This window comes from Alnus glutinosa, chromosome 4, assembly GCF_958979055.1.
Source record: "Alnus glutinosa chromosome 4, dhAlnGlut1.1, whole genome shotgun sequence".
In the NCBI taxonomy this organism is placed as follows: domain Eukaryota; kingdom Viridiplantae; phylum Streptophyta; class Magnoliopsida; order Fagales; family Betulaceae; genus Alnus; species Alnus glutinosa.
The window spans coordinates 7399309-7411229 of record NC_084889.1 but is presented as its reverse complement, the minus strand read 5'-3'; the positions used below and the strand labels follow the sequence as shown (position 1 = coordinate 7411229).

The following is an 11921-nucleotide window of genomic DNA, read 5'->3' as shown; positions in this document are numbered from 1 at the left end:
ATCATTCGTAGGTGTTGCAGTTCAGGTTGATACAGTTGGTCATGAGGATGGAGCTACTCATCCTGAATAGTTCTATTCGTAATTTTTCATAGTTGTATTCATAATTTCACTTTATTAGAAAGTAACTAGTACTAACTCGAGGTTGTTTGTTTTTTGTTATTGTAGCTTGTGTTTTGATTTCCCGTTAGTTTGATTGCTTTTTGTTAACGTTGATTGTGTTTTGATTTACGTACGTTGTATTTGATTGCTTTTTGTTAATATAAATAGTATTTGAAGTTCGACTTTGTGAGATTAAATTATGAAAAAATGAACATAATATAATTTGTTTTTTCTTAAAAAAAAACATATGATTTGTTCTTGAATTATATTAGGTAAAATATTATTTTTTATTTGAAAAGGCAAACACCGTAGCAAGTAAAAAACGTTTTCTACTTGCATCCAAACTAACGATAAGGGTTTATAAATCATGAATTTTGGTACGTGGAAACAAGAGTGGCATGGTAAATAACCACAATACTAAATCAATTTTCACGTTACTAAATAGTAACGTATAATATATTGTAACGTGGGATAACTACGTGTTACTATATAGTATCATTCAAATATTGCAAGTTATTATTGTATTTAGTAACGTGTAAATTGATATAACGTTAATAAGTTCAATAGCGTGTTAATTTATGCACGTTTGTAAAATCTGGTTTTTTGGAACATTGCTAAGGGGCATAGTCTACCTAACATAAAGCATCATGTCATATTCTACATTGAGAAAGGTTAATAAGGTTGTCTTTGCTGCTTTTTGCATGTGTTCCCTCTATTGATGAAGCTTCATTGCCTCTTCTGATTCCCGAGATAGAGCCGGCAAACTATTTTGGGAGTCCAACATATCCCAATAAATCCCTCCCATGTACACGAGCCTCTAGGATTAGTCTCAACCTCACAACTTGACAATTGATTCTCAACTCGTACAAGCAAGTCCTTCAAACTGTATAGTAACGTGCAAATTGGCTGCTTCTCGCACATGTTCCCTCTGCTGATGAAGCTTCATTGCCTCTTCTGATTCCCGAGATAGAGGCGGCAAACTATTTTGGGAGTCCAACATATCCCAATAAATCCCTCCCATGTACACGAGCCTCTAGGGTTAGTCTCGACCTCACAACTGGACAGCTAATTCTCAACTCGTACAAGTAAGTCCTTCAAACTGTATAGTAACGTGCAAATTGGCTGCTTCTTGCACGTGTTCCCTCTGCTGATGAAGCTTCATTGCCTCTTCTGATTCCCGAGATAGAGCCGGCAAACTATTTTGGGAGTCCAACATATCCCAATAAATCCCTCCCATGTACACGAGCCTCTAGGGTTAGTCTCGACCTCATAACTGGACAACTGATTCTCAACTCGTACAAGCAAGTCCTTCAAACTGTATAGTACGTAACGTGCAAATTGGTTGCTTCTCGCACGTGTTCCCTCTGTTGATGAAGCTTCATTGCCTCTTCTGATTCCCGAGATAGAGGCGGCAAACTATTTTGGGAGTCCAACATATCCCAATAAATCCCTCCCATGTACACGAGCCTCTAGGGTTAGTCTCGACCTCACAACTGGACAGCTAATTCTCAACTCGTACAAGTAAGTCCTTCAAACTGTATAGTAACGTGCAAATTGGCTGCTTCTTGCACGTGTTCCCTCTGCTGATGAAGCTTCATTGCCTCTTCTGATTCCCGAGATAGAGCCGGCAAACTATTTTGGGAGTCCAACATATCCCAATAAATCCCTCCCATGTACACGAGCCTCTAGGGTTAGTCTCGACCTCATAACTGGACAACTGATTCTCAACTCGTACAAGCAAGTCCTTCAAACTGTATAGTACGTAACGTGCAAATTGGTTGCTTCTCGCACGTGTTCCCTTTGTTGATGAAGCTTCATTGCCTATTTTATGTACTTGGACATTATAGTTACACATTATACCTTCTATACCAATCCTATGCACTTCGACATTGTACTTAGACATTATACGTTGTACACCGATCAATCTTACGCACTTGGACACTATACTTATCCAATTATATCTTATACCGATCCTATGCACTTTAACAATTAGAATGTGTTGTACTTACAGGTTACTATATATCAACGGGTAAAGAAAGCATGTTCCAATTATGGTAACGTACAAATTTGCACGTTACAATTATGGTAACCTGCAAATTTACGTTACAATTATAGTAACGTGCAAGTTTACACGTTACAATCATGGTAACCTGCAAATTTGCACGTCACAATTATAGTAACGTGCAAATTTACACGTTACAATTATAGTTACGACCAAATGTGGCGCACGTTACTACATATAACGTGCAAGTTTTCCCACATTATATAGCAACGTGGAAAACCTAGGCGTTACAATAATTGGAACGTGTAAGATTCTCACATTACTAATCTTCTAACGTGCATACTACACCACGTTAGTATAATTTGGAATTTATATAAACTGTTAAAAAAAATAAATCCGAAATACATTTTAGTAACAAGCAAATGTTTGCACGTTACTAAATAGTAACAAATATTGTTTAACACGTTACTATATTGTAATGTGGATGAATTATGCGTTACTATACAGTATCGTGCTAATTTTTGCACGCCACTAAAATATATTGTAACGTGTATATTTTATTTGACGTTAGTAAGTTCAGTAACGTGATAGTTTCTGCACGTTAGTAATGTCCCGTTTTTTTGTAGTGTTAATTGGTTGACAATGTCTTTTTTGTAGATATACTTTTCAGATTTTGTCAATATCGCTAGAATGGTAGTCATATATATATATATTTTTTTTTTCTTGAACAAGGATTTACATGCAAATTTGTTAAATCTGTCTCAATATGAGCTCATTTAAAATTTGATTGGAGCTCCATAAAAGCATTATTTTTATCCATAATCTCAGCTAACTACAATTATATATTTCATAATTAAAATATGTAACAAAAATTATATATATTTATAAACAATTATTTTAAAAGAAAATGTTAAATACAAAATCTAAATAAATATAAAAAGTTTCATTATTACATTATTTTGTCACGTCTATTCTCCACGATTTGTCATATTTCAAATTTGCTAAATCTACCATAACACGAGCTCCTTTAAAATTGATTAAAGCTCAATGAAATTATTGTTGTTCTCCATAATTTCAAGTAACTACAATTATATATTTCATACAATTAATATTATATATATATACAACTTATTTAAAAGAACAATTTACATATAAAACTTAATTGGAAAATCTATTACTATTTAATAATAAAATTAAAAATAAATCAGCACGTAAATCTCACTACATACCTAAAACTTTTTTTTTTTTTTTTTTTTTTTAGATACATACCTAAAACTATTCAATGAAAAGAAATCTTGAAAAAAGAAAAAGGTAAACTTTTCACTCTTTCTTTTTTACCGTACACCAGGAAAAAAAAAAAGAAAAGAAAAAAAAGCTACTTTTTGTCATTTAATTTGCTGATATGTTAAATTCTTGACTTGTTATCTTTCCCCATTGAATAATTTTTTTTTTTTTTAAAAAAAAAAAACAAAATTCTGATGAGTGACCGACAACTGTAATAAGTCTGTAAATTTTTTTAGTTTTCCAACTCCCAAGTATGTCGGCTAAACGTTTACCACGCCAACTGCCAACGCATGCAACAGTTCCCAATACGGCAATACCTCAAGACAACGCAACACGCTAAAGCGCCAACGGCCCAACCCGTTTTGTTAAAAAAATTAATGAAACGGTGTGTTTTGTTCATCTTCTTGGAAGAGTCAAATGTTAACCTAAAAGTTTCAGAAAGTTAAAAACTTAAAAATGTTGAAAGCTTAAAAGACCGAATCTCAGTCCTCTTAGTGTTAGAAATGTTTTGTCCACGTAATGATTCTAATGAAGATGCCCCTGGCGAGTGGTTGAAGGTGGGCAACCAATGTATTAGGAAAAAATCTGCTAGGGGTAAGGAAAAATTTTGAGAGTTGAGAGGGGGCGTGTGCCACCTCTCGACCCCCCTGGCTCCGCCCCTGTACATAATTGCTGCATCTTCAAGACGTAGTCCAACGCCAACTGTTTAACTTTTTTTATATAAGAATTCAAACAAGACAGAACAAATATTATATTGTCATTGTCTCTGTATCTCTCAATTTTTCTTCACACTCTACACCGAGTAAATTTTTTGAGTTTTACATATTTTCTTGAAATTCTTTTTGTATTGTGTTATTTATTTGTCTAAATAGTGTATTTCTCTCTGAATATGTTTTTAAAATTGTGTTTTGGGGTATTTCTCTCGGTGCTTTTGTATTCTACCATTATGTTGGTTGCTTTAAAAACTCTAACTGCAAAATATTTTATAAGTCAAGGTTTTTTACAAAAAGAAAATCGTACAGCAACCAAATAGACTTACGCATTGGCTTAACGGAGCAGAGCACCGACGCCTTCGCGGGTCTTGGACCTACGGCACAAGATTGAGTCGCATACCCTAACACAAACGTCTCTTTTTTTCTTTTTCCTTTTTTCAGTATGATACTGCCCACAGAATGACAGAAACATAAGTCTTTTCTTCTTTTGTTCAGTATGAAGGGGGCGTTAATTATATTTGTTCTGCGTGGCCTTTTTGCTCTTGAGATTCTGTAGTACTGCCTTTTCTCATAGATTTAAGAAAGATTGGTTTTTGTTTTTAGGGGGGGTGGGGTTTAGAGAGATTTATTTATTTATTTGTAAGGGAATGATTTGTGTGGATAAATTTCTTCCACGTGCCATTTTCCACATGGAAGCTTAATTACTGAATGCTGCTTTTGGTTTATTGGCGCCAAAATTAAGTACAAATTGTTTTTTAAGTTGAGTTGATCGATTATTGATGTGATAAGACAAGTTTTTTTTTCCTCTCTTTTTTTTAATAATATTTTTAAGAGTGTTTTGTATTTTTTTTGTTTGTTACTACTTTGTGTACTGTTTCTTTGCACTCTTCATGCATGCCACGAAGTAAGGAGATTAAATAATTTACAATATATCATATATTCATTCTTATTCTTAAATTTTTAGTTTGTTTCTTAAATTATATAGCATTCTAATAAAATAACTCAATTTTTTTTTTTTTAAATATATGTTGTACATGATCTTTTAATTTTTGAATATAAGCACATGACACAGTTTTAATTCGTACAAAGTTTTTAAATTTTATGTTTATAGACTTGATAAATTTTATGTAGCATTTTAATAAAGATTATCCTGTTTGTAAATATTGAGTACAAGTTATTGCAATAATGTGAGGGCGCTATTTTGTTTTTTGTTTTTATGAATTCCTATAATATTATGTAAAAGGTCTCTTGAATTAACATCTATAAAAATTGAATACATGTAATTTATTTTTCTTCCTTACAAGATAATTTACAATATACATTTACGTATTTTTATTCTTATTCCTAAATTTTTATTTTGCTAATAAAATAACTTTAAGAGTTTTTTTTTTTTAAACTACTTTATATATAATCTATTACTTTTAAAACATAATCACAAGATGCAGTTTTAATTTGTAAAAACAAAAACCCGGGCATAACGCGGGTATATTCTAGTTAATTATAATACCGTGGCCGAATGGGTGAGATTTTGCCTGTCAAACTTGAAAGACTAGAAAAATGATTTTGGTTTATTATGCCGGACTGTTAGATGAATAGATGGTCCTTATAATTAACATGACCTATGAGGTTAGAACATAAAATAATAATAATAATATAATTAAAAAAAAAAAAAAAAAACTAATTTTTGTCCCCTCATTAATGGAATGTATCAAAGATCTCGAACTCGGCTGTGACCGGAAAGTGCCACGTCTTCATTTTCTACCTAAGTATTATAACAGCAAGTCTACGTACCTAAATGTCAGCTTAGGAACAAAAAAAGAAAAGAAAGTACTTGCTGCAATTCCTGAGAAAGAAGTCGTCTTGGTATTGGATCCGCTCTTCGTATCTAAAAATAAAAAATTAAAAAAATTAAAAATTAAAAATTAAAAAAAAAGAAGAAAAAAACTAATTTTTGTCCTCTCATTAATGGGATATATCAAAGATCTCGAACACGGCTGTGACCGGAAAGTGCCACGTCTTCATTTTCTACCTAAGTATTATAACAGCAAGTCCACCTAAATGTCAGCCTAGGAAAAAACAAAAAGAAAAAAAAGTCCACCTAAATATCAAACGTGCCTGGAAAAGCAGGCTAATTAAACGGCTCTCTAGCTATAACCGCAAATCAATACTTACCAGAAGCTCCCAAAAGCGCCATCCGAAAATGGCCAGCTTATAAACAGCACTTTCATATACTATTGATCCGAGGTGAACCAGAGAGAAAATGGGGGTGTCGTTGAAGATGAACATTTTCTTGGAGCTGGCGGGGTTTTTGCTTCTGAGTAAAATACTCCATTGCATGGCCCAAGGCAACGTCCATTACCACGACTTCGTTGTAAGTATACAACGTACTGATTACTTCACTATCACGTTAATTTCCTTGTCTTTTTTTTTTTTTTTTGATAAAGAAAAAAAAAATAGCTAGCGTTGATACCCAGGCCATAGCTGAGTGAGTTTGAAGCTATAAATGCTTGTGTTTGTCACTGAATACTACTGCATGGGTTTTCCGATTGCAGGTCAAGGAAAGCAATTTCACAAAGCTATGCGCTACAAAGAGCACATTGACGGTAAATGACAGTTTTCCGGGACCGACGATTCGCGCCCACAAAGGAGACACTCTGTATGTGAATGTATACAATCAAGGAACATATGGCGTCACCATTCACTGGTAATACCCCCAATCTCTCTCTCTCTCAATGAACTTGGAATTTCTTTTTTCTCTTTTATGTATGGAATGAAGAAAAAAAAGAAAGATGTTTTTATCAATAGATGTAAATCAAATCTTATTTGAAAAACTTAAGGAGCCAGATCGAAATTTAATCATTTAACACTCTTTCTTACATGTATGCTTAAATTCTTTTTCAATAAGTGAACCCTACCACGTGAAATATTTAATTGAAATAAGAGGTAAATAAAAAAAATAGAATTCGAACTCAGAACTTGGCATCTGCTTTGATGCCATCTTAAATCGATACTTATCATAATCAGTGGTAAATGAAAGAAATGTGAGGTGATTACGATATATTATTTATGAGACCTATTTGATAGGATAAGTGGGTCCTATCAATGGTGTCTCATAATCACCAGTCTAAATTCTCTTAAATTCAAATAAATAATTATAATGCTTCTAATCGATTTTCAATCTCACCTCATTCCAATAAGTTGTACGAGAGTATTCATCTTTCGGAAATGATAGAAAAACTCCTAATACATAACATGTGCACTCCCACAAGATATATTGGAGTGGAGCCAGTGTGTAACCCCCTGGAAGTGCTCATATTGTGCACAAGGAGTATAAGAATCACTCCCCATTTAACAATATTATATACCAATGACAATTATAGAGAGATGAGCCCATTTTATTGAAGTTTGAATCTTATTCCTCTTTTAAAAATATTGTATACCAATGACAATTATTGAGAGATGCGCCCCATTTTATTGAAGTTTGAATCTTGTATTAAATAAATGATAATGTTTGATTTTCTTATTTGGTGAAGGCATGGAGTGAAGCAACCAAGAAATTCATGGTTTGATGGACCGGAGTACATCACTCAGTGCCCCATCCCAGCCGGAACAAACTTCACTTACCAAGTCTTACTTAGTGAAGAAGAAGGAACTTTATTCTGGCACGCCCACAGCGACTGGACAAGAGCCACCGTCCATGGCGCCTTCATCATCTTGCCTGCAGAGGGAACAACTTATCCATTTCCCAAGCCTGACGAAGAACAAGTTTTAGTTTTTGGTACGTAATATATATATCATATTCAATTACCAATACCTTTACCACGATAGATTAATAGTAGCTTCATTTTGCATTTAAGTTTGATTTTCTATATATATTGATCCGGGCATTGAATATCGTTCAATTAATTCTTCTATATATTAACATTATTTCATATTCATTCCCAAACTAAAAAATAATAATTACTAGAGTTATTTATAATCATGTTCTATTTCGTACACATGCAATTGATATATACATGTGACTTCGTTTGTTACTGTTTTTTAGAGGGTGTATTTTACTTTTAGTTTAAAAAAATGTTTTAATATTACATAAAAATAAAAGTAGTATTAAATATATATTTTGTAAGTGTTTTACATTTTAAATATTCTTTAATGTTTTATTTGAAAAAAAAAATAGAAAAGAAAAAGTGCTAGCCCCCCATTTTGCACCATTCAATCCCCGTACGTCTACAATATGTAATCATTATTAATTAAAAGCAATTATAGGGTAAGGGCTCTTTTTTTCTACTTCCTTAATTTTGGCCCAATAAAGAGTGAGGTAATACGTATCTTTTAGATTAGATGATAGGGCCATCTTTAATATATATATATATATATATATATAGAAAGAAAAAGAAAAAAGAAAAAGAAAGTGAACTCTGTCTAATTAATTTTATTTTATTTATCTTATTATAACTTTTTTTTTTTTTTTTATTAAAGAGAAGTGATATATTGCCACTCAAAGACACAATTATTATTATTTTTTAATATTTAAAAAAAAAACACAAAACCAGACCCTAATCCATTTACATAAATTTGTGATTTTTTATTTAATAAAAATTAAAACAGTCAATAGTTATGTCATAAGGTGGCAACATATCACATTTTTTTCTCTTTTATTGTGCTCATTAACTAAATAAAAAATATCTGACACAAACCCCACTTTAACTCAATTGGGAGGAAATATAATGTTAGTCATATTTATGTTGTTATTCTAAAATCATTAGCCAAGTCATAATTCAAGTTTGTTAAAGTCATATATAAAAGCTTAATTTCATTTAATAAGAACCAATTAGTGAGAATTAACACTCATGTAATACATTTTTTGTGCAACCATTCAATGTGAAGGGGTGTCTCACACACATATATATATACGGATATACCCCCAATTTTTATTTTTTATTTTTTTAAATACCAATTTAACTCTTTTAAAATCAATTTTTTGCCCTCCATTTTTTAATTTTTTACCCCACAAGCCTAAAATCTTAGTTAGTTCCGTCCCTGGATATAATCTTATTAAGGAGTCTCAACAAGTGTATGTTGAATGTAACTTCTCTATTTTATGATAAAGAACAAAATTTTTAGTAAAAAGACGTGTAAACCTTGATCACACTAAACATTAATCAACATCGATCCATTTTCTTGATTCGAAATTGTCCTATTGAATCACACATCTTATATCTTAGTCCAACTTTTTGGCTCATAATCATGTTTTATTGCAGCTTCCTGGTACAAAGAAGATGTGATGGAGTTAATGGACGAGGCCCTCCGTGAAGGTGGATTGACGGTATTGTCAGATTCCTATGCCATCAACGGCCAACCCGGGGATTTTTATCCGTGCTCCAAAGGTACATTAATTAATAGAGAAATACATAATTCCAAGTAATCAATTTCATGAGAAGAGATCATATATATATAGCTAGAGCCACATATGATTTAGCAAAAAGTGTAATTTATTCATCAAAGAAATGTTTAATTAGTTAATAATTATGTGTTGGTGGTGTCGATCGAATTGCAGATACAACATTTCGTATGTCGGTTGATTATGGCAAGACATATCTACTTCGCATAGTGAACTCTGTACAGAACACAGACATGTTCTTCGCCATTGCCGACCACAATCTCACGGTTGTTGGATGGGACGGTTCCTACATCAAACCCTTACATGTAACTTACATAATGATAACCCCAGGACAGACAATGGATGTTTTGGTCACAGCAAATCAAGCTCTTAGCCACTATTACATGCTCGCCAGCCCCTATTTTGATGGACAGGCAGATGACTTTGACAAGAGCATCACAAGCGCAATATTCCAGTACACCGGCGACTACACTCCCCCATCGTCACCGGTGTATCCAACCAACATCCCTGGTTTTTATGACGTTGGTGCCGCATCGGCGTACACAACAAGTTTAAGGAGCTTGGCATCCCCTGAGCATCCTGTAGACGTCCCTCAGGATGTCTCCACCAGAATGTTTATAACAGTTTCCATAAACATGATGCATTGCCCCAATGACTCGTGCGCAGGGCCTGATGGGAATAGGCTTGCTTCCGGCTTAAACAACATCAGTTTTGCAAACCCTTCTTTGGATATATTGCAAGCTTATTACAGGTATATATTTCACTAACTTCAGAATTTTGAATATTATATCTTGCAACCTAATTAAATGAGTGGCTTTGGTTTGTGTTATGTGCCCGTGCGAACACCGCACAAATCGGGAAGTCACGCATCTCCAATAACTCCAAAGTTCAGAGCACGTAGATAGCAAAACTAAAATAGATGATTTTTTTTTTAAAAAAAAAAAAAAAAAAAAATATAACACGAACATTCTTATGTATAATAGTAATATGAAAGAAAAAATAGCAATGCATATGATTAATGATTCATGGTATGATCTTATGAAATAACATCCTCTCATAACCTTTTGTGGCAGGAACATAAGCGGATATTTCGAGGAAAATTTTCCAAACAAACCACCAAAATTGTTCAATTTTACCTCAGATGATTTGCTAACGGACAATGTTACCCTATCAGACCAGGGGACGAGGGTGAAGGTGCTAGATTATAACCAAACCGTGGAAATAACGTTTCAGGGGACTAATATCATGAATTCAGGAGAAAATCATCCAATTCATTTGCATGGGTTTAGATTTTATGTGGTTGGAACAGGAATTGGAAACTTCGACAATGTGACTGACCCATTAACTTATAATTTGGTTGATCCACCTGAAGCTAATACTGTTCCAGTTCCTAAGGATGGATGGGCTACCATCAGATTCAGAGCTGACAATCCAGGTATAATATTCATTAAGTAATTGATCAAATTTTATATATTATTAGAATATTAATTAAATGATTAAATAGAGAAAAAAAAAAGAAAAAAAAAAAAAGAGATAACTGAAATATGAATGACTGTTGCAGGGGTTTGGTACATGCATTGTCATTTTGACCGGCACATGAGTTGGGGGATGGACACAGTTTTCATAGTAAGGAATGGCGGCACCGAAGAGACGAATCTCCGCCCTCCTCCAGCTTACATGCCTCCTTGTGGAGATGATTTACTGTCTGGGCTTCAACAGTCAATGTTCCAGAAAAAAGAGTAATGAAGGAATTAAATTTTGATAGTAATACCAGTAAGGAGGTGCTATCTGCTCTTAGTTATGCTTAATTAGGACTTAATTAGTTTAAGGTTGACAGACAGTTTCTTGGTTTTAAGACCAGTACTATGAAAGGAAAACGCTACTAGTGTTTCCTTCGTATATATTGATTGAAAGACCAAAGAATACAGTTTGCAGTACTTTTCGTATGGCCATACAAACCAGCGTCAATCATTTATAAAGCGTTGAAGCTGTGAATAAATTCAATCTCAACTGTAGATCTTTACGAAAAGGGAATAAATTAACAGATATCATAATTAGACGAGAAAAGCATAAATTTTTGTATGTAACATTATTTCTTGCTTGAAGGCGTTCTTCATTCTCCTTTATTGTTAGAGAAAAAGAATACTGTCGCGCTAGCGTGCCACATTATTTGGGATTGGAAATTGCAAGCGTTCAGAGAGTTTAGTGATGGGCGCTAGCTCAGCAAGACGACCAACAATCACGGCTTGGCCATACTCACTTTAGAGTATCTCCAACAGAGTTGCTACTTTAGCCAAAATAGTCCAATTTGACTATTTTTGCACTTTTTTTTTTTTTTTTTTTTTCTCCAGCAGATTTGCTTCTTGGCGTTTTTTCCTTAACAGTTCACTATTCATCTGTTTACTCTTTTTTTATTAATATT

General features: G+C 33.3%; 1 protein-coding gene across 1 annotated transcript; it reads left to right on the top strand.

Moving 5' to 3' along the window:
* The first annotated feature begins 6259 nt into the window (after positions 1–6259).
* On the top strand, positions 6260–11566 carry LOC133865761 (laccase-14-like). Its single transcript, XM_062302230.1, has 7 exons — positions 6260–6469; positions 6651–6802; positions 7632–7876; positions 9360–9485; positions 9656–10250; positions 10573–10934; positions 11061–11566. Exons 1-7 carry the CDS (start codon positions 6359–6361, stop codon positions 11240–11242), a joined length of 1773 nt encoding a protein of 590 aa, XP_062158214.1. The 5' UTR covers positions 6260–6358; the 3' UTR covers positions 11243–11566.
* The last annotated feature ends 355 nt before the right edge of the window (positions 11567–11921 follow it).

Excerpts from the sequence above, each read along its gene's own strand:
- LOC133865761 (XM_062302230.1), top strand. The coding sequence starts at position 6,359 with ATGGGGGTGTCGTTGAAGATGAACATTTTCTTGGAGCTGGCGGGGTTT. Across the intron at positions 6,470-6,650 it reads TCCATTACCACGACTTCGTT|GTCAAGGAAAGCAATTTCAC; the intron begins GTAAGTATACAA and ends TTCCGATTGCAG. Across the intron at positions 10,251-10,572 it reads ATATTGCAAGCTTATTACAG|GAACATAAGCGGATATTTCG; the intron begins GTATATATTTCA and ends CTTTTGTGGCAG.